At 45.1% G+C, this 25483-nt stretch overlaps 1 protein-coding gene across 1 annotated transcript in view; it reads left to right on the forward strand.

The window, feature by feature from the left end:
• Positions 1-25483, forward strand: part of MAD1L1 (mitotic arrest deficient 1 like 1) — a 375918-nt gene that overhangs the window by 241980 nt on the left and 108455 nt on the right. The window contains exon 17 of the mRNA XM_026083221.1: positions 6084-6291. Within this exon, the coding sequence (XP_025939006.1) occupies positions 6084-6291 (208 nt within the window). The remainder of the gene's footprint in view (positions 1-6083; positions 6292-25483) is intronic.

The raw sequence follows: 25483 nt of genomic DNA on the forward strand, positions 1-25483 counted from the left end.
AGTTTAAAAAAAATGACATATAGCATCAGCACAATTATCTTTTTAGTGTTTTATTTTCAAGCTAGGGCATGGAAGTGGGAGGAAAGGCAGTAGCATCACTTCAGCTTTTACCCCTGTTCCACATGGCAAATTGGCCCTATTGCAAATTCCCTTTTCTCTAGTCTTTTGTCAGAAAGTTTACTGATAGCCAGAACCTTATTAAATGGTTCTTCCATGTCCCAGTGTATGCTAAGAGTACACGGCATTAAGATAGTATTTGTCTGTTGTATCTGTGGTGGCTGTTTCATATAATCTCTGTGTGATGGAGACAGAAATGGTGGGATGGTGCTTCTCAGCGGTCGATGAGAGAGTTTCCCTTGTGTGCGTCCTAGTGGATGGAAGGCTGAGGACTATGCGTCAAAACAACATTATTTCACAAATTATGGAACATATTAACAGGTAGAGTCAACAAATCATCTTTACAAAATGTCCTATGCCTTTTTGAGAGCACAAAAATGGTTTTGCTGCCTTAAGCACCAAATCAGCTAGTTAGCATCTTACTTTCCAGGACTGAATAATTCACTGTACTGCTAAGTGTCAACCAGACTTGGTTGCAATCAGTCAAGGTATTTATTGCTTCCTTTTAAATTGAAGCTCTGTGTACATTTTTCTGACAAATCTGAATTACTGGCTCAATGTTATTCCTTGAAAGAAGAATCAATGAATGCCAGCAGTTCACTCTAGTTCAAGTTATTTACTCTTCAGCATCTCTACAATTGCCAAATTTCAAATGTATTGGGAAAAACAGGGCAGGAAGTGGGTGCTGCTGGGAAGCCAGCAGTAATGCATCATCTTTGCTCTCTGCGACGCTCACCGTGCTGTGCTGGTGAGCAGAACAATACACCAACATATTTCCTGAACGAACTGGTGACATAGTGGCGTTTCACTGTTTTTCCAGCAAAAGGATTGTCTGGAGGTCACATACAGGTTACATCTCCAAAATGTCTCATGCTTCTATATAAAGCGACCCTGAGCTTAAGTGGACGTGGTTGATTCTGACATTCAGGCCCCGTTTCCAAACATGAAGCAAACTTTTCATGGTTCTTGGAAAAACCCAGGATACATTATGTTTTGTTGCAAGATGCTTTTTAACTTGGTTAAGAAATACCTCCTTGCCTAGGTTGGTTTAGCATGGAAGCAGCATCTGGAGCAGATGGCTCCTGGGCAGTTGCTCGGGGATTCCCAGCTCCTGTTCAGAGAGGCTTGTGCGCGGCAGCATCTCTTCTGGAGATGCCTTTCAAATTGCACCACTTGTTCTTCCTCTTCAGTGGCCCTAGATTAGCAATGATTTTCTAAACAGGCAAATCTGGTTTAGATTTTCTCTCTCAGCATCTGAAATAGCATTTTTGAGTCTTCTGTTGCAAAGCTGAAAGGACAAAATCCTGATCAGTAAGACTAATTTATTGTGGGGGAAGAACGGTCGATGGAGAAAAACAGAAATCTACATTTTCCAGAGCTAAAGGGATTCCAGGAGGAGGAGGTTTGCTTTCCTTAGTCCCTAGTTTCTTAACAGCATTAGGGTTTATTTGCTTCAAATGCTAGCGAGATTTTAATGCTGCTTTGCAATCTGTTGTATTTAGCAGCTTCCAGCCATGAATGTTCCTAGAGCCAACCTAAGTTACTCCCAGCCTTCAGAAATTTGGAAAAAACACTCCCAGCGATACAAATTCTGATAGGATTTTTGCTGTCTGCTGTTATACACACATGCACCTGATCCCTTTCATCTGAACCTGGTTCTAGTGTGCACTGTTTCCATGGAAAGGTTCCTGCGTGTATTTGAAAATCCGTATGATGTCCGTAAATTCCCTGGAGACTCGAGCAATGCTCGGTTTGGTGTTGTGATTATATAAAGCAGCAGTATGGGCCGGTGCCTGGCAGAAGGGGCCGTGAAGACACAATTTCTTTTCATCTCCATCCCGGTGCTGCTCAGGTGCCTCGAACTGGACACTGCGTCTGTCTGTAGCTCTCCTGTCCTCACCTAGCATGTTTTCACGCTTTGGTGTCTGTTTGGGCTTTCGATGGTAAAGCTCTTACGGGGTTTGTACAGTACCTAGCACACTGGGATCCCTCTCTCTCTCGGTTTCTTTAGGCGTTGCTATAATATAAACCAGCAGCACTGATATTTTTGCTGTAGGGAGAAATATGCTAGTTTGATCTGTGCTGTGCCGAATAAAGCGAAAGCTACTGCCCCTAGCCCAAAAATGTGAGTAGCATGGCAAATATGCTAGTGATCTCCCAGAAATTTTAAATGAGATGGATTCTGTCACGGCCCTAAAATACAGCCTTTATCGCAGGGGGTTTTGAAGATATTTGCCTGTCTTAGTGGAGCTCTGGACTGACTCGTTCCCTGACACTATCAGGAGGGCTGGTGAGTCCCAAAAATAAGGCTGGGTTCTAGTGTTGAATTTGAGCATGATTTTTTCAAGGGTGCATGTTATAAAAGGAGAGGAAAAATGGGTTGAACGTGCTATAAGAGCCAAAGCACTGCAGCTTCACGGCAGCACTTTATAGAAAGGCTTAGAGGATGTTGTTTAAAACAAATAAAGAGGCAAAATAGACTAGTGCTGAATGGGCTAAAGTGGTCCCGACAGGGAAGGTAGCAGCAGTCTCCAGGTTTGTCTGGTTTCCCTCCATCCTGAGATCTTTTTGGTGTCCCGTGCCTCCGTTACGCGTGAGCTCCTGCAGCGGCGGCGCAGCGTAGCATCGCGGGTGCTCTGCGCTGCGCACCAGTGTGGGGTGCCAGCAGAGGTGAGGGGGTCTCATCTCCGGGGGACACTGGCGGAGGCACCGCTTCGCTGTAACGTGGGAGCAGGGAGAGTCCTGAAATGCAAATAGCGCAAGGAATAAGATCTCTGGGTGCGGAAACGTGTTTGTAAACGCCAGGGTGTTTCTGGGGAGGGTATAGCTAATAAGCTGGTGTTACAGCCGCGTTCCTGCTTCCCCTCCTGGACATCTCCAAGGCGGCTGCGTGGGGTCCCAGTCCTTCAGGTCTCTTCTCTCAGCCTGCTGGTGGGGTTATTTCTTCCCTTGGTCCTGCTGGCCCACCTGCCAGGCCCAGCCTGTTGGGCTCAACCTCTCCAGGAAGGAGGGACCCCAAGTCCCAGCTGCCGTGAGCCTGCAGGACGTTGCTGCCCTCGCAGATGCTCCAGTAGGTCTGAACACCGCGTAGCTTGCGGCGATGTGAGAAGATACATCGCCTGCCATGGACATAGCAGAGGGCTGGAAGGCAGCCTGCTCTGGATGTGGGAGATGCACAGGCTCACAAGGGTATCCAGGGTTTCTGTGCCTTAGCTTCCCCAGCTCTCTGGGGACTTCTTTGGGCTAAGGCCCTCTGGGGGTGCCTGAGGCCTCCTTTCTTAGTGGGTCCCTTTGTCCGGGACATCTACATGGCGATATGATCGATCTCCCTCCTTCCTTCCCCCCCCCTTTTTTTTTATTTTTTAAACTGTACTTAAACAGATCATCAGCTTTGAAATCATGCCTCTGATTTCTACCCAAGTTGCTTCCTATTTCTGCAGATAGATGTGGTCAAACTGGGTTCCCACGAGAGGCACCCCATTAGTAGCTCGGAATATGGTTATGAAGAACAACTATACCCTCCTCTTTTTTTTTTTTTTTCCCTGGGAAACATGGCCCTGACAGTCCTTGTTTTCCAGGTGCATCGATGCTTTCCATGCTGTAACAGTTTCCTAACGTATTAAATGTGTCGAGACAAACTCCTAAACAGTTGCACTGAAGTTCAGGGTTTCCAGTTGTGCAGCATTTTAAAGGATATTTTCTCCTTCTGGTGGTAGATGCAAGCAGGAATTAAGCTAACATCCACCAGCACGTGGCTCCCATGCTCTTGACCAAAAACACTTTTGGAGTTGGCTTTGCTTCTTCTCCCAGCTCCGAATTACACTTACCCTTTGCCTGCATAGCTGCAGGCATCCTGCCAGCGCTCCGCTTCGGCTGCTGCTCCTCCGCACCGGGGCCCGTCTGCCTGGCCAGGCAGTGGGAGCCGGACGCCTGCGGGCTGCGGAGGGGCCGTGGCAGGGACCCGCGAGCACACAGCCACCGCGAGCACCCAGGCACCACGCCGCTCGCCTCCCGGCTGCRACCCTGCTGGCAGGCTCCTGCCCGACGTGCCTCTTCCAGCAACTCCTGCTCTCCCCTTCACCCGGCTCCTCGCTGGCTGCCTGCTCCTGCCGAGCTGAAAGCTAGCACGGGGGGTTTAGAGGAAAGTTTGGGGATGCTTCCCGGAGGGGGAAGAGCCGCAGAGTGGGGTTTTGAGCCGCCCCGGTGAGGAGGAAGAGGCGAACGGCGGGGACCCTGGCGGTGCCCACTGCGTGCGAGCCCTCGGGGACAAGCGGGTGCCCTGGGCGCCTCGCTCCGAGCCGCGTTATCCGAACGGGATGAGCGGCAGCGCGAGCCACAAGAGGGCACTGGAACAGCTGCGAGATGAGATGTTCAACCTCCCCGTTCCTGCTGCCCTCGCTGAGATTTTGCGCTGCGAGCGGGGAGGTTTTTGCGTGGGCTTTGCTCCGAAGGCGCCGGCAAGGAGCCCGGGGCTCCGGTGTGAATCCTGCAGGGGCAGGGAAGTACCGGGAAACGGGATGATCAGGCTGAACGGTTTTTACCTCGCCACGTTGAGCATCTTCCTATTTTTACTTTTAAGAAACGCACCTGGTGGCCGGTTTGGTCCCCCCCCATTTTACTGAGTGGATTAATCAGCACGCTGTGTCCCTTGGACTGCACCGTGAGATCCGCGGGCAGCGTTGCGCACGAATGTAAAAACGCCCCGGCAGCCCTGATCAGTCCAGCCACGGCGGCGATGGAAGATGCTCTTTTGGGAGCGCGTGAGCCTGGCCGCTCTGTGCAGTCCTTCCTCCCGGCCTCTCCTAGCAGCCAGAGATGGAGGCTGTGTCCCTGCCCGTCCTGTCGGTGTCCGTTTATGCAGGAATTTGTCCAATCCCTTTTTGAACCGACCCTGGGTGCTGTCAGAGCCCCGGGGCAGCCCGTTTCAGAAGGTCGCTCCCAGCACAGTGTGGATGGAGGGTTTCCCATGACCGCAAAGCCGTTGGGAGTGGGATCTTCTGGGGTCTTTGCCCGACATAGGCAGCAAAGCACAGGATGAAGCTGGTCTGCCTCTGCTTCTGTTTGCCTGAAAACATGCGTAAAATTTGAGCGCATCATTTAATGGAAATTAAATGACAAAATCGGGTTAATACCTACCTCATGTTGCTCTTGAGGGTTAATTAGAGTTTACAAAATCACTTTAGGTCCTGAGATTTAATTGAAGGGAAAATATTACCATATGAAATGCCTTTTCCTACAGGCAGTGCTATAGGGTTTCGGCTGGACAGAGTGCCGTGGAAGCCAGGATTAGCACATGCTTTATGACTTTTATGGTTGTGAGGCTTCCTGTAGTTTATATGAAAATTGTCTCTTTGAAATCACAAATGTAACATTGGTGTTTTCCTCTCGCTTTGTAGGAATATTAATCTGCTATTTTAGGATTCAACTATTTAAACGGCTATAACTCACCTCTGAGAAAAAAATATAAAATGAATTATCTGTTCACTTGCTTGGGACGAGCTGATACAACTTGCTAATGACTCCAGCGTTGGAGTCATATGGACATTGCTGGCTCRTACTTGTAATAAATCAGGCTAGTACTGGGTGTCCTGCTGTAGTTTAAGGCTACATCYGCGTGTTCATTATAATCTCCTGCTACCAGGAGATTTAAAATACAGCTATAAAACTTCATTTCTGGAGTTAAATTTAACAATGGAGGTGTCAGCCAGGGAGCAAGCACTGCTGAGTGGGTTTTTTTCTTTTTTCTTTTTTTGGGGGGAAAAGGGGGAGTAGCAAGAGGAGGAGAAGCAATCCTGGGTTTGACTGACTTCAACTGTTGGAATAAAACACTATCGCTGCATAGGTGTCCCTTCTTCTGCATATGTTGCTGTAACATTTTTTGTCTTCATGCAAAGGGTGGTGCAAGCTGGGTGGACTTGGAGTTTGGACTGGTTATTCACTTTGCTTCTGTTTTTTCTGCTGCACAGGGTGACTATGACCCCAGCAAAACCAAAGTTCTTCATTTCAGCATGAACCCTGCAAGCCTGGCCAAGCAGCAGCGCAAGGAGGAGCAGCAGCAGCTCCAGGAGGAGTGTGAGCGGCTGCGGGAGCTCGTGCGGGTGCTGGAAGGAGGCGGCTCTATCCCAGAGAATCTGGAAGGAGTTGGTAGTTTCCAGTCACCGCAAGAAGTTGCAGGTAGGTTGCGAGTTTCTGGTCGTGACAATGCACTGGCTCATCCGTGTTGCCAGAGGAATTGACTGCAGAAGCAGGTGGCGACATTGCAGACAGTGCAGTTGATGGAACGACTGTGAAGGAAATGAAGAAAGCTGGCTTGGTGCAGAAGAGAATGAATGTGCGGTAGCAATCGTATGGCAGTTTGGTACTGAAGCTGGGTGGATAAATAGTAATAATCCATATTACTCGCTGATGATAAATGAAATACCAATATAACAACCTTGATGGGCTGGTGCTGCCATTGGGCTAAGAGGAAATATTTCCTTCCTTCCAGGGCTGGTTCAGCCCTTGACGTTGCACAGACAGCAGGAAATAACTCTCCCCACTGCAGGGAAGCAAGTGGTTGAAATCTTTTCAGACCTGGCTTAAAGCAAATTAATATTGTTTATCAGTACATATGTGCCCCATTAATCACAGCTACATTCAATACTCCATGAAAATAGAATACATCTTTCACCAAGCTAAATACATTTCACAGGATCTGTGGCTCTCCTCCAGTACAGTCTTTCTTCCTTTCACATACGTGAATGAGACCCTTCAGTACAATAACCCCAAGGTCAACACCTCCAGTATGTGCTCTCAGACTCTGTAAATCAAGGTAACAATATCAATAAAATATGATGCATCATCTACCACACTGTGAGGTGACAAGGCTGAGTTGAGTCATGTGGCAGGACCCAAGAGATCTTACTGTTGTAACTCGCTCACATGTACTTGCCCTCAAAACATTCTTGTTGGAGAAGGAAAATGAAAAAAAAAACCTTCACGAAGAGCTGAAGGGCTGTGGGAGCTAACCTGTCGTGTTGCCAGCAGGACGTACCTGGTCAGGGTCTGGAGATCAAAACGCTCCCTTGGATACAGCTAAGAGGGCAGAGATTTCCTCTAAGGCCACGTGTGCCAGAGACTTGGGATCCACAAAACGGCCCAGCACTGATTTAAAGAAAATCTATGGAAGAAAACATTTCTCACTGTTACGGCACCAAGATTCTCAGAATGCAGCTTGCTTGCTTTTCTGTAGCACAAATGATAGTATTTTATTACTGCTAAGAATGCGTTTGCTCTGGCATCTCATAGTGGAATATGGTACTATATAACCTTAAAAATAYGATGGTAAAATGTGTAGATGGGGTGGCTTATAAAAGTGAAGAGTTGCCTGGATGTTAGTTACAGTGACAGTTTGTCGCTGATGTTGGTGGATACTTTAGCAAATGCATCAGCACTAAACACTTCCCAAACATTTAAGCAAGGCCATCTTTGCCTGTAGGAGCTTCCAGTCTAAAATCCCAGCGGGACTGAAGCAGTTTTCGGTGACGGTGTTTACATTGCAATTTGAAAGTCACTGGTTTTTAAAAATCACAGGAGACGTTGCTGCTCGCTGCCCCCTCTGTGGTTCTGCCCCTGAATAGCCCTGTGCACGTAATGCTGCAGGTAGTCAGAGCTGACGGTGCCCGTAAGCCCGGGGCAGAGTGACAGCCCGGGGCGGAGGGGACGCAGAGGTGAGGTTGGCTCTGTGGCTCTGCCGTTGCCGAACAACTCTCGGGGGTATCGTCTACGGTAATTAGACCGTTTCTTCGGGGGGAGTGCATTTCTCATGTGTGCCTCCTGTGATTTGTTATTCGTAATTATTATTCCGCTGCCTTTCGTGCAGTTGCTTTTAGCTGTTCACGAGGCATTTCTGCGCTGGGATGTTAGCAGGTTTGTCTTTAGCTCATAAGGGATGCATTTTTCAAGCTGTTTGCTCTTCTCCCTTTGATTCTGACAGGCAAACAAACAGCTCCCTGGTTTTCAGTGCGTTTCCAGCCTCTCATGTATGTGGTGCTTTTTTTTTTCGTTTTGCCCCACTCCCGTGCTACATCGTTCTAGCTTCTGTTTGCCAGCTCGAATGGAAGGAGCATCAGTTGCAGAGTCTGGTGGGGTGGGACGTGCATTGGCTGCAGTCTCTAGCAGTCATTTATCAGAGACACGGGAGGGGCCTCTGCCTTCCCAAAGCGCATATGGAAGTGGTTCATGTACAAAATGGGGGGAAAAGCTCTAAAATTGAAGGATGGAGGAGCCCTGGGGATAGACTGGTCTTTGAGAAGGACAGGAAGCCAGGTTATATAAGAAGACCTTGTTTTTTTTTCTTGAAATTTATGTACTTGTGTGCATCACTGTCATGCACAGGCAACGTTGCCATAAGCAGCCCTAAACCCTCCGTTCTGCTGCAGGAGCACTCAGCGGCATGGGCTGATGAGAAAGCCTCTGCGCATTACTTAGGATGTGCAAGAGATGTGGGGGATGTTATGCCGCTGCGACTGCAAGGTTACGTAGGCGTATCTGAGCTGGCTTTAAATTAGGCGGTTGAATGCCAGGTTTGGCCTTCTTGCTGGGGCAGCTCATGGTGAGTTTAATGGACAACTCACCGAGCACGTTGTGCAGTCTGCGCCCATTTTTGCATTGCCTCTTTTCTCCTTAGTTCATGCAGCAACTGCAGTGTGGATGCAACAGCCATTCTAGGAATGGTTTAACAAAGTGGATTCACATGGCCAGAAAAATTATCCTCTGTCTGGTTCGGGATAAGAAATGGAAGCTCCAGCTTTCGCTGTTTTCTTAAACTCTCAACAGCTCTGCCCACAGGAACGGCAGTAGTGGAGAGCTGCCATGCGTCTTCCATTTTAGTGTATTTTCAAGGTGTGGAATGGGGCTTGTGGCAGAAACTCCCTCGACTCTGCTTGTCGTGGGGTAATCGGCTACCTGGAAGATTAAGGCTTGTTGTGCCTATTAAGGAACGAGTTTTCAGTGAAGTTTGTGGAATTGTTTTTGTGCAAAATAAGAGGAATTCGAATTTTTCTTGCAGCCCTTTTTGCCAGCTGCAGTGCCTATGTGTCTGCTTATCTGTCTCATTTGTATAGTGCATGCATAGGCAAATGGAATGAAGGAAAATCAAGGACTGAACTACCCTCTCAGAGCARGAGAAGAGTGTGGAAAAACTGAGAAAATAGCAAAGGTCATACATAAGTCTGCATTTTGCCTCTTGGCAGGTAGCGGTAAATGTAAGATTTTATTGTCACATTTTGCCATACAGCCTGGATGGCTTCTTGGCACAGATAAGGAATTTAGGTGGCCTTTAGCCAGTCAGGTTTGCTATGTTCAGCAAGCTTATGTGATCTGCAACAATTACACTTAAGGTTCAGAGGATTATAACTCCAGCAACCAAAAAAGGCATTAAGGACAATGATGTTGATGGTTTTGATAATAACGTATTGGCCATTATTAAATTCATTCATTGGACTGGAGTRCAGCACGTTTTTTCTGATCACGGTTCCAACTCCTGGATAGGTAATAAGGAAATTATTACTGTGGACGTTAAAGCTCATTAAATGTGACTCTATTAAAAATCAAGGTTATGCTGGACTTTAAATCTCTTTGAGCATAACTGCTGGAGGCTGCAGCACGGCTTGGCAACTTGCCACACGGTTCAGTGGTCCTTTTCTCTCATTTATGCAGTAATAGTCTCTATTAAAATGGGTACTAGGGCTATTGCAAAGGAGAGGTTTGGACAACGTGAGCTATAACAACTTACTGTCCTTTATCTCAAAGTATAAAAATTGCAGGCGGGGTTGTGCAGCATTAATGGGGCAGGTCTGTGGCAGCCCCATTACGGGAATGGGCTCTAACTTCAGGGGTGTTTCCTTTCTTCCCCGGTGCCTCCTCGGGTCCGGGTTGTGCCACAGCGCCGTGTGCACCAAGGTCAGGCTGCCATCTGGGGAAGGTTTCTGAGGCCTCCTGTCTCCGAAGCAGGAGTACAGATTGTAACAGCTTTGGAAGGTGGCGTGAGGGGGCACTGCCCAGACTGGGAATTTGTTCCGATTCTGCATTTCTCTGTATGTCATGTACTCTTTTGCACCTTTTTTCCCCTCAACTTTTTGTATTTCAGGCTGCACTTCTGCCTTTTTCTTTCTTTTTTTTTCTTCTTCAGTTCTGTAGTTGTTTTCTTTCCCCCTCCTAGTTTCCTTCTGGGCCATTTCTGTTTAGATCTTTCTTTTTTGTCTTGTGTGGTCCTGGTGGACCTCTTGATTTTCTTTTCTGGCACTTCTACAGATGGAGTTTGGGCTTAGTTGCAAGCAAATAGGTAGGTGGCAGTACCAGCTAATGGGGAGCAGATAGAAGTAATGACTTGTCTATTTTAGCTAAGCCTAGGTAGAAATAAGAATGCTTTGGGTGCTGATTATTTCCATTTGTGATCCCAGGGAAGTTGGTTCCTGACTAAAGAATGTAGTAATACAATTTTTTCACTAGCTTTCATGATTTATTGCTATCTGATAGGTGCAGTGGAGTACTCTCTCCCTAAGAAAGAGAAGTGATTTTAGTGCTCTCTCTGGGCTGGCTGTTGAGACCCAGGCTGGCACCCCTACCAGGAAGGAAGATGGGGAAATCAACCGTCTATGGAGAATTTTGGAAGTGAACTATTTTCCTGAACACAGTCTCACCAGAAACGAAAGTTATTCATCGATCTCAATGGTTTCTGTGTTCCTTTCTTCTTGTTAGAAAAAAGTAGGAAAAGGGAGACCTTGTTGGCAAAGACCTGGGGAACTGCACTCTAAAACGTGTTTGACCTTAACAGTGATGCTATGCCTGGTGTTCAGCARAGGCTGTCTCCAGCATCACTGCCATGTCAGGGCCAGGGCCCTGTAAGAAAGTTATTAATTGGAATTAAATCGGGTAATGAATTAATATTAAAATAATCTAATCTTGTTGAAGTGACAAGTCAGAGATGGTGAAATTTGTCACTGTCCCAGCATGCTTGKGCTTCTGATGAATGTGTTTCTGCGTACAGAAGGCGACAAAAAAGGAGCAGATGGAATTTAAAAGTTGCCATTCTCCATCCCCAGTTGGCTGAGCTGTTGGTGTTTGGAAGCCTTGGTGCTTCCTACCATCTGTATGTAGGAAATCCACACATGGTGAGGGCTGCACCTGCAAACAAAAACCTGAGCCCACCTGCCAAAGGATTTTTCTGTGACCTTAGTTGTTTGTGGGTGCACGCCTGCCAGCGCAGCGTCCGCACCTCACTTTGTGCCGAGGGCTCCTGGGATCTCGCTGGCAAAGCAAGGTTGAGCCAGGTGGGTGCAGACAGGGCAACTCTTCTCTAGTCACTTAGGACCTCCGAAAGGTTTCCTAAAACGCTGGGGGGGTTCAGGAGGTGGCACTCTTCTCCAAGATGCTAATAGGGCCATTTCCCCATGAGGATGCCAGAGAGTTTTGTACTGGAGGATTTGCCTTCCTTCTAAAGAAACACAAAGTGAAGGTCCAGGGCATTTGCTGTCTTCAAGTGCTGTGGGACTGTCAGTAAGAGCAGGATGTTAGCCTTTGTGCCTTGCCTGTATTTCAGCAAAAGTAATTGCCTTCTGCTTATCCTCATTTCCTCTGAAGTTTATAAAGAGCCTGTCATTGCCTCTAGTGTTTCGCTATGCGCTGATAAATTCTGTCCTCTTTCACTTCAGAGATGGCTGCATTTTCATGTTGGGAAAAAAACCATTCCCTACTGCTACCTGCATCAGAAATGTTGCATAGCTTTAATGTGCAAAACGCAAATGAAAGAGGAAAGTAGCACGCAGGACAGGCATTATTAGCAGCAGTCCTTGGGAGTTGGTGTGCCTGACCCACTCGGAGCTTGCCTGACTTCCCGCTCTGAATCTGCAGCTGAGCAGTGGTGCCTCCTTAGGGTAATCCTTTCACCTCTTCACTAGTTATTATCATTATTGTTTTTATGGTGCTAGTTACTCTACTGCAAGATACTTAGACCAGTCTGGGACCTGAATAGTATATTAAGACTGGGAATTGGCTGGTAGTTTAAAGAGAACTTGCTGTGATTTCCTTCCTTATCACACACATCCCTTTGTCCCAACCCAGCACTATAGATAATGAGGTGATGTTGCTAAATATGCCTTGTTTTCCTAAAGGACTGTAAGCAGGTTGGTGCCTCCTGTATATCAGTATTAACGCCATTACAGCAGTTGAGGGGCAGCATCTATAAAACCCTTTGACTTTACAGTGTTGTCAAGGGATTTGGCCAGCCTGGCTGCAAAAGGAGAATATTTTGAAGCCTTCTGATTCAGCAAGCGTATGGCTTTTTGGTGGTATGTGCTCTGCGCTACTGAAGTCAACTCAGGCCAGGTATCCTGGCTTGAATGAAGGTATAGTACCTCAAGAGGGCTGAAAGAACTGTTCCTAAGTTAAAATAAGATTCCTTTTACCAGATGCAACACTTTGTCATCCAGATGGGTTCCCAAGTTTTTTAGAGATAACATAGGCCTGAAGTCACACGGCACTGATTCTATTGAAAACAATGTGTCCTGCTTATGGCAGCGTGCCACAAGTCTGTTAAACCAGAGCCCGGCCCCAGAGCCTGGCTTACTCCGCGTGCCCTCAAAGGCCAGGACGTCGGCGGTCAGACAGGAGCTGCTGACTGAATAAATCCCAGAGGATGCCTTCGTCCTGCAACTTCTGGTGAAACTAGATGATCTGAGGTGCCAGTGAGACGCTGCTGAGACTTTTGAAAGACATCTGCGATTCAAGGAGTCAGAGGTTTGTAAGAAATCCTGTAACTTAGTTCTGTTGTAGCTACTGAATCTGTAAAACATGCTGTCAGTCAAAGGTTGCTCTGAGGAGTGCACTTATCCTTCACGGAGAGCAACAGAGCTGCAAGTTTTCCTCCTTGCCCCTCTTTTGCACGCAGTTCGTGTATGGAGCTCTTGGAGGCCTTGGTCTTTCTGCTTTTGTAAGAGGCAGCACGCGCACACACACACACACACACACACACACACACACATATATATTTCTTTTTTTATATATATATATATTTATTTATTTATTTGTGTGTGTACATACATATATATATATGTATGTATGTATAACCATGGGGGAATTCAGAGCTTTTGTGAGAAGTCAGCAGCAAGAGGGCCTGAAACCTTCTCCTCCCCATGTATTAACCCCCCGCTTCACACACGCTCACAAATCCATCACGTTTGTACCGTCTGGGAACTGCCATATGGCAGCTAGCACCCTCCATGGCCACGATTCTTATCCGTCCTGCCATGCTGACAGTTGCTTTATCATCCAGAGAGACACCAACAGGTTGTTCAGCGGCYGGATTGCGGGAAGCTCTGGCAGCCGCGTTTGCCTGCCTGTGTGCTGGAGTCTGGCTCAGGTTATTTGGGTTATTGCCTTCTTGGTGGCTGGGTAAAAGTCTGGATGCTCCTGCTAGAGCTCTCTCTTCAGTTCAGCGTTTCTCCTGAAGGGAAGGAAGCRCGGTATTATCTGCCGCTGGCCTTTGGATCCTGTGGGGTTGTGATATGAGCCGCCTCTTAAAGTACTTTGCATCACAGAGCAGCTTTTGATTAGCAGTGATGTGCCATAAGGCCTCTGGATGTACACAATTGAAAATGCTCTTTCATTCATCAGCAGGAATGAGAAGAAAGGCTTGTGCTGATGTCTCAAATTCAGGCCGACACGATTTCCCTGACATTAGAAAAACCAGGCTGCCAGCGTGGCAGAACGCTCCGGCGGGGGAGAGCCTCAGATCTCTGCTCTGCATCTTGTCAATGCATTGTTTCTCCTGGAAATTAAAGCTTGAGGCTTTGGCRCACAGTACAGAGTAGGGGAAATCTAGCAGGGAAACTTTGTAATGGGTGCGGAGGTTACAGAAGACCGTCTCRAAAAGCCTTGGGCTGGCWAGGTGACTGTCCCCTWGGCTGGGGATGATTAGCCTTTATTRGATTCAGGAAAGATGAATGGGAAAATACTGAACTTATTTACRCTGTCTCTCTCAGCCCTATCCAAGATGGTGGCACTCTTGTTATGGCAGGATCATAACAGGAAAAAATACTGAATTTGCTCTTTTTCTCTGGAGTCCTCATTTCAGTTTCCGGGTAAGTATACTTGCCTGGGAGCTGAAATCTGACTGTCTTCACAGAATAAATAGGGACTCTTAAACCTGAATTCCAGAGGACTTGGGGTGAATGCGTAGGGACTGAGAAATAAAGTACCTCTACTTGCTCCTCATTTTAAAGGGGGAGCATATGCAATGAACAAGCAGAAGCTGAAAGATAACTTTTGTATGGGCTGTTTTTCTGGATTACCTACCCGTCTATCTGTGAAGGTCTTGTTGGAAAACAGTGTCTTGCAGTTGTATTCCCATTTTTGTTTTACGTTACCCAGATTATTTAGGGATTGTAAATGAAGGAAAATAAGGCTGTTTCAATATTCTAGAGCAGCGGCTGTATTTAAGAAGTTTATATTTGATGAGTAAGTTGATGACATTGCATTATGTGAATTTGATGTGCAAACTTGTCACTAAAGTGTAAACATAGTGACAGCAGGACCAGCAATTCCCAGCCTAATCAAGTAAGCCGAGTAACACATTCTTTGAGCTATAGAGTAATAGAGACTGATTTACATATTAAAATGAGAGAAGCTACACAGATCTAACAATTAAGTTGATATTTTAATTGCATAAAAGTCAAGAGATTCAAAGTTATGGTTCCTGCGTCAGTTCATTTGTCACCCACATGAAGCTGTAGTATTTTCAATGACTTTGAGACTAATGTGCCTTAAAATACATGAAATGTTGTCCATGGAATGAAAGAGAACTTTGGATTTGTTGAGTTTGAAAGCAGACTAAAAATTTGAGGCCTGATCAAGAGTCTCTCAGTCTGTTTAAAAATAGTCCAGACACATTTCAGGTAATTTCTTATTATTCTAATAGACATGTTTGGAGGGAGGTAGAGAGAGGGAGCTTTATTCAAATGTAATGGAAAAAAATCCCATTGATCTCGATAGACTTTGAATTATATCCTTAACTTCTTGTTTCCTTTTAAAGGTAAAAGCTTTATTTAATTGCAAATTCACACAAATGCACTAGTACCACTAAGAATTACATCAATATATGGATTCTTTCCTTGGTGTTTATGCCGGTTTCACAGCACTGATGTAGCATTCAGATAAGCACACAGATATACGGCTACCCTTATCTCCCCAGGCTGATGTTCTGATATATGAATGCTTGTTCCCTGCGCTCACGGAAAGCTATTCACATGCCAAGTCTGACGATTTTTTTATAATCCTTCTTTGAATTAGACTACAAAAAGAATGTGTTTGAAAAGGTTAACTAATGGATACACTTTTCTTCCTGATGAGGAAGAGAAAAATGGTGATGTGCTGAAAAATGGTCAAGCAGAGTTTTGATGAGGCTTTTCTAATCAAATACATTCGAGGCTGTGAGCAAGTTGGAGAAATGTTAATCCATAGTGGATTTATTTGGAATGGAGAACATTTATTTGGAAAGCAATCAGTGTATAAAAGCAGACACTTGTAATTACTTTGCCATCTTAATCATGCCACTGACACCGGTACCTACCACGATGTGCAGACTTTCTGGTTGCCTTTTGAATGTGGTGCTGACATAAGACTGTAAATAGGAAAGGAGAGCTCTTCTCACCTAATGTCTTCAAACTTAATTACCTGTTTTGCTAATGCCCCAATATGCTAGGCAGCTTGTCCAGGGGTTAATAGTGGAGATCTCTGGAGGACTATCTGGAAGGAAATTAGTTGCAAAGCTTCAGACCCCTCAGCTCCTTTGAACAAAAGCCAACACCTTGAAATCCCTTTTGGAATGTATTGGTGGGCAGGACAGAAAGCTGAGGCCTGCTGTAACGAGCTTTTTCAGTGCGACATAGTTTAATAAGTAGGTAGCAGCAGTCTGCATGATGCTAGCCTTTTGGGCAGTCTTGTCTCACACTTTTGGTGTTATTTTACGCYATAGTAAAGGCATGGGGCGAAACCGTAGCAAGACTTAAAACCCAGGGGAGAGTCACGCCTCTCCATCATGCTCTGGTGTGCTGTTTCTGAGCATCTGGGAGCAATCCATTATTTAGACTAAACCAGACCTACCTAGTACAGCTTAGGCAGCAGCTGATGCAGTCTTCACTAGCTATTGCAGCGTTGCCACATTTTCTTCATTTCAGCTCCAGATTATCTGGCTTGAGCTCTCATTGGAGAGCAGTAAATCAATCCAGCCTCCATTAGGCAACAGGATATTCATTCTAATGTACAGCTCGATGGATGAAAATCAGATGGATGAAAAGCTGGTTGAAATCAGATTGGTGAATTGCCTTTTTGTTCTCTGCCTGTATAAGTAGATTTGTCTGTGCTGAACAGGGGAAGAGTCTTGATGCATTCTGTTGGAGTACTTTAGCATTAGGGGTTATTGGGTAGGTATGTAGCTTTGTAAAGTTACCCTCTGCGATGATCAGATACCGTCATAGGTGTGCAGCAGAAGTATTTAAGTTAAATAGAACAGAGACTTCCATAAAAGAGGGGCCAGAAGCAGCAGCAGCAGCATCCACCTTCACTAGCGACTGCGAATGTGTCATCAGAAATCTCACCGCTAGTGGTATCAAAGGCAGCGCACAGATCTGAAAGAATCAGCAAGGATATGCTGAATAGGCCGGTAATGATGGCTGTGTGTGATTCCCCTTTTAGACTGCCATATTGCTATGACTCCACTAAAATTAGCATTTTGGAGAGGGGGAAGCTTTTGTCTTGTTTTACAAAGGTGGTGAAAACAAATGCTAAATGACAACTGGTGATAAAATACATCATTGCTGAAGGTGTTTTCACCATCAGCCACCGTYTGAAGTAAGACCTGGTCAAGCTGTTCTGTGATAATGTCCCCTCCTCAGTACGTGGGAGGTCAGCCAATGCATTTGTAAGCTCCCTGCAGAAGGTATTTGGATTCTCATGGTCTTACAAGAAGTAGTGGAAAGTACTGCTTTCTGCTGGAGGACCCTTCGCTTTTCACAACCTGGAAAAGCAGAGAAAGGGAAGGGGAGCATTGCCCAAGCTACTACTTATATTCTTGAGTCCGTAGGAAGGTTTTTGGTGAAATGGAAAGTTTTAAGCAGGATGTTTCCATATCTCTGAAGTGTTCTTCTGCAAGGTGATGTCCTAAGCCAAATGGAGAGGACATTGGCAGCGCTTGGGAATACATTCAAAATTAATGGCACCTTAGCTATGCCTCAGGAAGCTCCGAGTCCTAGGCTGCTAACCCCTAAAGTTAGAAATAAATAAGGATAAAACTTAGAACGACACCTTCCCCACTTATTGCAGCATATTGAACATAGCCGTGTTCTCTCCCAGTGACGGTGTCGTGAGCCAGGCAAACGAGCAATTAGCAAGAGGTACAGAAAAAGTGTGTAGAAAAGTATAAACTTGCTCGGAGAGCTATAAAATGTCTCTCCTTATTTTGTGCGTAGCCAAGAGTCGGAGTGTTTGACACTTAACAAAATCTGGCTAATTCTTTGCTGCTTCTCTTTAATGGTCAGAATTCAGGGGAAGGCTGCCAGTGGCAGGCGGGAGAAGTGTTGCAATGAAAGCGGAGCTTTTTCTAATTAGAGAGTCCCTTGGATGATTTACTTTTCAGTGATTTGAGTGCTGGCTGGTTTAAATGTGTCAGCAATACTGACCAGTACAATGCAGTCTTGTCAGCGCAGGTTCTGTTTTGCTCTTCAGAAATCAAGAGGTGAAGCCTGTTCCAACAAGGAGAGTCTGTGATGAGAGAAATTATAACTGCAGCCAGCCGTGCTAGCAACTTCACCATCTGCTGTGAAGTCTCTGGCTCAAATTCCAGCCCTTGTGGTAGCAAGCATAATGATGATAATATTTTCCACTTCTGTAGCGCCCTCCGTCCRAAGGTCTCTGAGCATGCTAGAGATACTAATTAAGGCTCGCAGCACCCATGAGAGGTGGGCATGAGGCTCCACACTATCTTTTTCTTGCTTGCAGAGTCTAAAGAGATCGTGTCACTAATCGTTGGCCTGCAGTTCCTTCCCTTAGGCAGGTCTGGAAGTACTAAAAGCCTCTCCTCCTTTTGTTAGCGCAGGTAGATTTAMATCGGGRCTGTATGAGATGAGAGAGTCTGACTTGCACCAGCCGCTGGAATCYGAGGCAGGGAGTTGCCTGATGCTCCGACGTGGGCTTGCTGCGGGAGCACCAGGGGCTGCCTCCACCTGATGGCTTCGTCAGATCCTCRCATTTCATGGTGCCTTACACTGCCCTGTGCAAGTCTTGGGGTAAGTCTTAAAACTTGAGTCCAGTCCTTAATCTGTGGCCCTCTGAGGAAACAGGACTGCTGCCTGAGATCAGAGGGCAAACGCTCTCCATAGTGCTCTGCAGATATAAAACCAGCTGTGACTCAAGTCCYAGGCAGACATGTCTATGGATCAGACTTTCTTCACATGGAATAGTCGCTCTTTTCCTCGGAGCAGTGAGTTAAACTGCCTGTATGCAGCAATTCAGCTTGCGCCTCGCATCGACCGGGATGGAGGCAGTGCTTGGAAATGCCTATGAATAGCACAGGTTCACCCCAGCTGACTCCATGTTCTGCAGCAATGTCAGAAATTCTGGATGTCTTTTTTTCCAAGGGCCTGTTTGTTTTAAAATACTTTATTTTATATAGCTCACCTTTTCTTGCAGAAGACTAGCAGGAAGACTTTTCCATAGGCTGTAGTCAGAGAGGAGTGGAAGCAGATGATCTGTTGTACAGACCGTCAGCAAGGAGCTATTGCGTGACAAAGGCAGACATTTTTGGTGCATGATCCCAAAACTCACACTCCTGGATTTAAAAGTACTCTCAGAGATTTACATGTAGTAGGTTAAAATGGGGGGAGGTGGGGGAACAAACTCTTGCTGTGCTTAATTATTGCTGGGTACTGTGTGTACTTTTCTCTATTATTTGTTTAATCTTAAATGCCAGGTGCTAAAGGGCACCAGCACCAATTAACTGCTTAATTAGACTTGTAAAGAAATCATGTAATTTAGTTATAGACAAATTAAAAAAAGAGGGGGGAAAAAGCAAAACAGGAAGTCAGGGCTCTCTTTCAAGCTCCCTATGTGCGTTGTTTGTTTTTATTGTTTGCTGGAAACTCTTTGAAGCRTTAACTGTGCCCTATGTTTGCCCCATATGGAGGAAAACCCGTTCCAGCTTCTGACTGGATGCAGCATCGCTTCTTCATTGCCATTTGTGGTGGATTTAGCTATGGCTTTCTTTGTCTCTCTCCAAAATCTTTTACCCCAAGTTGGCTCAGGTGCCCTCTGAGAGAGGRCTTGCATGGTACCTTGCTCCGATCGGCAGGAGAATTTGGCCTCCTCCCTCCCTTCRTGAGCTGCGTCCCGTTTGTTGCATGCTCTGAATAGTCTGGTGAAAGCTCGGCACCTTCCCCTCTCTCTGCTGGGATGACTTTTGTGGTGAACACGTTTTTCTCTTTTGCAGTGTTTAGCATGCAGCCAATAAAGCTCTGTATCTTTAGCAAAGAGAGCCTCGCTTCCTTCGCTGCTAAATAACAGGAAGCGGTATGCTGTTATTCCATTAGTTCCCACTCTTATGTATAAGAATTTTCACAGAAGTGGAATGAATTCATTTTTATTTCATCAAGGCCTTCAACTCTGTCTGAATCTTTATCTTGCAAATTGCCCTTAGGGGAGTAATAATCAGTGCCTTGTGCTTGGGTATACACAAAGTTTTTCTTCTTTACTGGTACTCCTGCCTTTGTGACTCTGTTATCACTATTGTCACATTTGTGTCATCAATATTATGTCATTTAAGTGCCCTTGTAGCATCCTTTGTTTTACACCTTTCGTTTTCTTCTTAGTGCTTAGATGCTGGAAGCTCCTGACATATTTTTTCTCAGATGTCCTGAAACCTTTCTGTAAACAAGGTGTTGTTCAGCTTCTCAGAGCTTTTGTTCTTTCTCTGTGCCCATGCTGTCTCAACGCTGTTCTTTTGCTTTCTGATAACAATACTTAGCCCTTACGTAGCTCTTTATTTCTTGAAAGCACTGTATAAACATTAGCTAATTAAGTATATATAACATGCCCTAAAATATGTTAACGGAAAACTGCAGCACAACATAAACTAGTTTCCAGTCACTTGATCCAGTGTAAAACCCAATTGWGTCGCTAATTATTTCTCAAAATGCTGTGCCTAATGACATGTATCAAGACAGAAAGATCAGAGTCGCAGCCAGAAGCATAGGAAGCTGCAGCCAAAGAGAGAGGGGCATTCAGGTAAGCTCTGTGTTATTTCTAGGGTTGTTTTGAATATATGTACTAACGTAATAAACAAAACAACAAAAAAAGAGGAGCTGCAGCATTTGGATCTTTCCTGTTTTGATACATATAATCAGCTCTACATTTCCTGTTGAAATGTTCATTAAAATTGCAGCCCCAGTGATTATGCAGCTGCCTAATTCAAATCAATAGGGCTCCTGAAACAATTTCAGATATTTTTAAATACTGCTGTAGAACTTCCTTGTTTACAATGTTATGATTAAGTGACTTTTTTCTAAGTCATCTAAGGCATTAATAAAAATCTCTTGAGCTTTCCTCTAAATTTTTTTACTCTGAGAGACTGCAAATAATGCAAACCTTGGTTTATGGCTTCTTTATCTTTTACTTCTTAGTACAGCATGTCTGTATATTTGTGCCGATAACTAAATCAGAAGCCCAGTTACGCAATGCTTTATAATTCCTAGTAAGCGATAATTGACGTCTTTGGTTTTGGAATCGTAATACACATAAATAAAATTAATAGAACAGCAGAATAAAGAGTACTCAGAGTACAACAGCTATTCCTTGCTTTCAGCTCACAAACTTTGGAAGCAACTGTTGATAATGTGTGTATCAGCTAAAATACTTTGTTGCCAGAACTGACACATGGCAAGCCAGAAGGAAGATTATGGAGTCCAAAAGATCAAGATATGTAAACAGATCTCATGCTGATRGGGAGGTCATTTTAGCTGTGCTGGAAAGGTGCTTTTAAAGTATTTTCAACTATTCTGTTTTGGAATGTTTCAGAGCGATGCTAGAGTTTGCATATGTTCATTTTAATGACTTGTATTAACTTTTCACTTTTTCTAATAACTCCAATCCCTTTACTGTTTCAAAAGCCTTGGCACAATTCTGCTGTGTTTAAGTTGCAAGCATTACAGGAAAATATCTAAATCAAAACATTGTGGGAGAGAGACTGAACAAACGAACAGATGTTTTCCATCTCTGGCTTCTGTGGTTTAGAAAAAGCTGAAAAAGCAAACACGTTTCTATAAAAACTCAATGTGGAAAAAGCATTTTATTTGCCTGTAGTTTTGCACTTCACCTTCTCGTGAAGGTATTGTATTTTGTTTTTGCTACCTCAGCCCAGCTCCATTTGCAGTGCCCCTGTTTGCTTGGTGCTGGGAGCCAGCGATGAGGCAGGGTGGCAAGCGGCAGCGGCGGTCTGCGCGCTTYGGCGCCGGCTCCCGGGGGTGTTTGAACTAGGTGCTTTGAGTGTGGCCATGAGGAGGGAATAGGATAGAGAAGGGCAAGAAAGCCCAAAGCTTTTTCCTGTTTTAACTGAAAATATGAGMTTGGATGTGGTTTGGCTACTGGAACTTGATGGGTAATCCCCACTCAGAGCCTCAGATGAGAAGAAAAAAATCTGTAAAGGCAGGGATAATGCAAGAGGATTTTTGCAGGCTTTTCTCAGATGTAAAGTGAGACCGTGAATAGCACATCCTTTAGTGATAACTTTTTCTTCGAGTGCAGAGCTCAGTCATTGATTTAGCCTAGTTGGGTAAATCTATTTTTTGTTACTTCCACATCCCATGCACGGAGATCTTTTGTGAGTGTGTGTCGTTCTTTTTTTTCCTTTCCTGTTTTGTTCGCTCAATGTATATTTTTCCTAAATCTCTTGCTGAACTGTCCCAGCAGTCTTGGATGYTCATGCCAGTAGGGTGTTGTCTCTGTGGCACTCAGTGTTGTTGACCCCTCAATGGGAAGAGTTCACAACAGCAGATGAAATCTTCCCTAAAAATGAAATGAATCTTCCTCTTGAAAAACTGCAATACGAGAGAGCAGATTTACCTGTGTGCTTGCTCCCTGGATGTGGTATAGATTTTTTGGAGACTAGGAGTCAAGGGTTCATATATAGGATGTACTTTTCCTGTACCAGAATGGTCTCTCTGATGACTAAGCAGCATGGACCTCTGTTCCTGGACTGGTCTCAAGCTCAAAAAGGCTAGGTCCTGCACCAAGGCTTGCGCTGGGTTCAGAGCTCTCAGGAGTCAGGGAGATGGAGGAGTTCAAGCAATGTCGAGAAGCAACAAGATCTTCCAAACAAACAAGCGAGGAAGGAGGGATCCAGAGGCTGGATAAGGGCAATGCAGGTCTGCAGCTGGAAAAGAAAAACTGGGCTGTTGTGGGGTAGGCTGTTCTTCGGGCCCGCTGCAGCCGTCGGTGTTGGCTGGGCTTGCTGCGATAAGCACGTCGGCTCTCGAGGGCTTCCCAAAGTGCTCTGTGAACTCCACACACAGCTGTACAAAATATACACAGGGATTGCTTCMTCCATCCCGAAAATGCATCCGTGGCTAGCATGAAATATCACAACTGTTTAGTGCCACACAGGAACCTTGTTTATGGCAGAAAGCGAGAAGTGCCTTTTAACTTGAAAGCGCAGGAGGGACAGAAGTGGGCAGAAGGCAATTACCTGAGTGGGATTTGTACCGACCGTGGCGGTTAATACTGCAGCCCTCACGCTTGCCCCCATCTCCAAATAAAAATGCTCTGCCAGGCAAATGCCTTGCCTGATTTGTGATGGTCCAGGCCAAAGTTTCTTATCTGCTCTGAAAAATGGTATATCCCCAGCGCAGTGTGCTCCCTGCCATCCTGCCGTGACCTTTAGTTCATTACTGATGCAGAGGACGAGTGCCAGCTATTGAATCCGAGGGCTGGGACTGAGCTAAAGGTCACGGTTGTGTCTACTTACATAAAAGCAAGTGTAACCTCTTCTTCTTTCTGAAAGCACTAATATGTGGAGATGTAAAAATTCACTTCTGTGAATTCTGAGGCTCTYGACATCAGGGTTGTGAAGCGAACGAGCAGGTAGGAAAACACGGTTTCCCAGCTGGGGAGAATCACATCAAGGGTTTGCCGGAGTTTAGGAGATTGCGGGGACAGGGATACGGCCATCGTTRTTCTCCAGGGCAGAAAAAAACGTGTTGCTGCCAGCAAGAGCAGACGATACCTGGGAGCAGTTTGAAAAGCAAGGCGAACTCCCATCGCTCGCTGGCCTCCAAGATAACGCTTTTGCCTGTGTCCTGAATCCCACTRTAAAGACTTCCTACTGCTGTTTTTTCCAACCCGTGCCTACTTTCCACAGTTTCTGTGCCTCCAGCAGCTTCTGAGCTAAGTTTGCACTTCTTTAAACTTTTTTCTTTTGTAGTTTGACTTGTGCGATAGAGGACTGAATGCCTTGCATCTGTAGGGAAAGACAGTCTCTCCTTCAAGACATGCATGGACTTAGCTATGCTGCATGTTAAGTTGAAGGATTCTGCCTGTTTTTCGGGATTTCYCAGCTGTTCAAGCGCGCCAGTGCTTGTCATTAGCAAAGGGGCACTAAGCTGACAGGACCAGTTTCTCAGTCCCCCATGTTTACTCACCTACATCAGTTATGCTGAGCATAATTTTAATTTTAATCCACTGGGTTGCCTGTGCTCCATCAGAGTCTATTTTTCTCACTTTATCGCTAAGGTTTTGTTCCCTTAGAACTTTGCTGTAGAGATGATTTTTTTTTTCTTTTTAAGTCATCAAATTTGAGGCTGAAGTATGAGTTTTGCTGTTAAACAGGAAGATRTCACAGGTCTGCGCTGTGATTCAGCAGATTCTGCGTTCTCAGCCCAGGCTGTCACTAGATCAGTGCTGTCAAATTAAGTCGCATCCTTGACTCTCTTTTCCTTAGCTCCCCTATCTGTAAAATGGAGACAGCACTCACCTCTCATTTGTGTAACTGCGTAATGTTTGTCCGGCACTTCCAAGATGCTAAATACAATAAAACTGCCAAGCCTTGTTCCACTACCAGGATTTAYGATTTGTACAAAACTGCTCATTTTTGTTCTAAAACAGGATCACCTGAATGATACTGTGGTTGGAACCAGACCAAGAAAGGGGGAGGAGGAGGAAACCATCTGTTACACAGCAGCAAAAATGTTTCAGGGCATTCGCCTGGGAAGCTCTGGGTGACGAGTTTGGAATATGAAGCCTTATTTGTATGGATGGAGCTAATTTTCTCAAAGTTATTCATTTTTCACTTAGGGAATTACCTAATCTTACAAGAAGAGTCTAGGAGGAAAGATTCATTTATTCTTAGTCTCGTTCAGCCCCAGGCAAGCCTGAATAGGCTCTGCCTCTTCCAGTTCTGCTTTTTTTTAACTGATTCTATTAATGGAGCTTAAAGATTTTCTTTTGGATAAAAAGGGTTAATCACTCTCTTTCCCTCTCACCCTTCTCCTCCTCTTCTTCTGGAGAGTTCTTTTTTTGGCATCTCTGGCTGTTTCTATCGTCTTCTCCCCCTAATCTGCCACTATCTGAAGAATTCATTACATTTCAAATCAGAGGCCTTGCTGCATACATTAGCAGGTTTTAATAGACTTGCCACGACTCAAAAAGGAGGAAAAAAGAGAGAAGATTTAAAACTCTTGTCTTGCCGAAAGCAGACAGATTGACTCAAAAATGACTCAGTCAATAAAAGATGAGTTTTGAAAAGGCTTCCCTCTGCTCAAAGGGAGCTCGTATTCCAGCGAATTAGGTTTTTCTAAGCCCACTGTCAGAAATTAATAATACATACAGCATGTAAAATGGATTTAGCCCTCTACAGCCTTATACAAACATATCTTTGACTTGCTAAATGTGACACGACTACCAGGATTTTCCAGCCTTTGTCCCAGGAGTTTGTTCTCTCTCCAGAATGGTGACCTCAGTGGAATTTTAAGCACATCAAAAAAACTGTTAAATGAGATTTTCATTAAGAATATGCTTCTACTTCCCTCACCCCTTTTCTCCACCCAAAACTCCTCTGTTGGAGCATTTTTTTATTATTATTTTCAGTCAAAATTATGCCAAGAGCTCTAGGTAAACTCTCAAGCTATAGAGTTCCTTTTACCAGTATCTTTCAGTGCTCTTACCTCGAAATAAGAGRTACTGAGCCATCTGCAATATACCATGAATGTGTCATTTTGGTTTTTTTTTCCTGCTCTGAAAAAGACCTATAGTCATTAAAACATCTCTTCCTTACAAAAGAAAGGCTTTC

This window comes from Apteryx rowi, unplaced genomic scaffold, assembly GCF_003343035.1.
Source record: "Apteryx rowi isolate R43461 unplaced genomic scaffold, aptRow1 scaffold_6, whole genome shotgun sequence".
In the NCBI taxonomy this organism is placed as follows: Eukaryota; Metazoa; Chordata; class Aves; order Apterygiformes; family Apterygidae; genus Apteryx; species Apteryx rowi.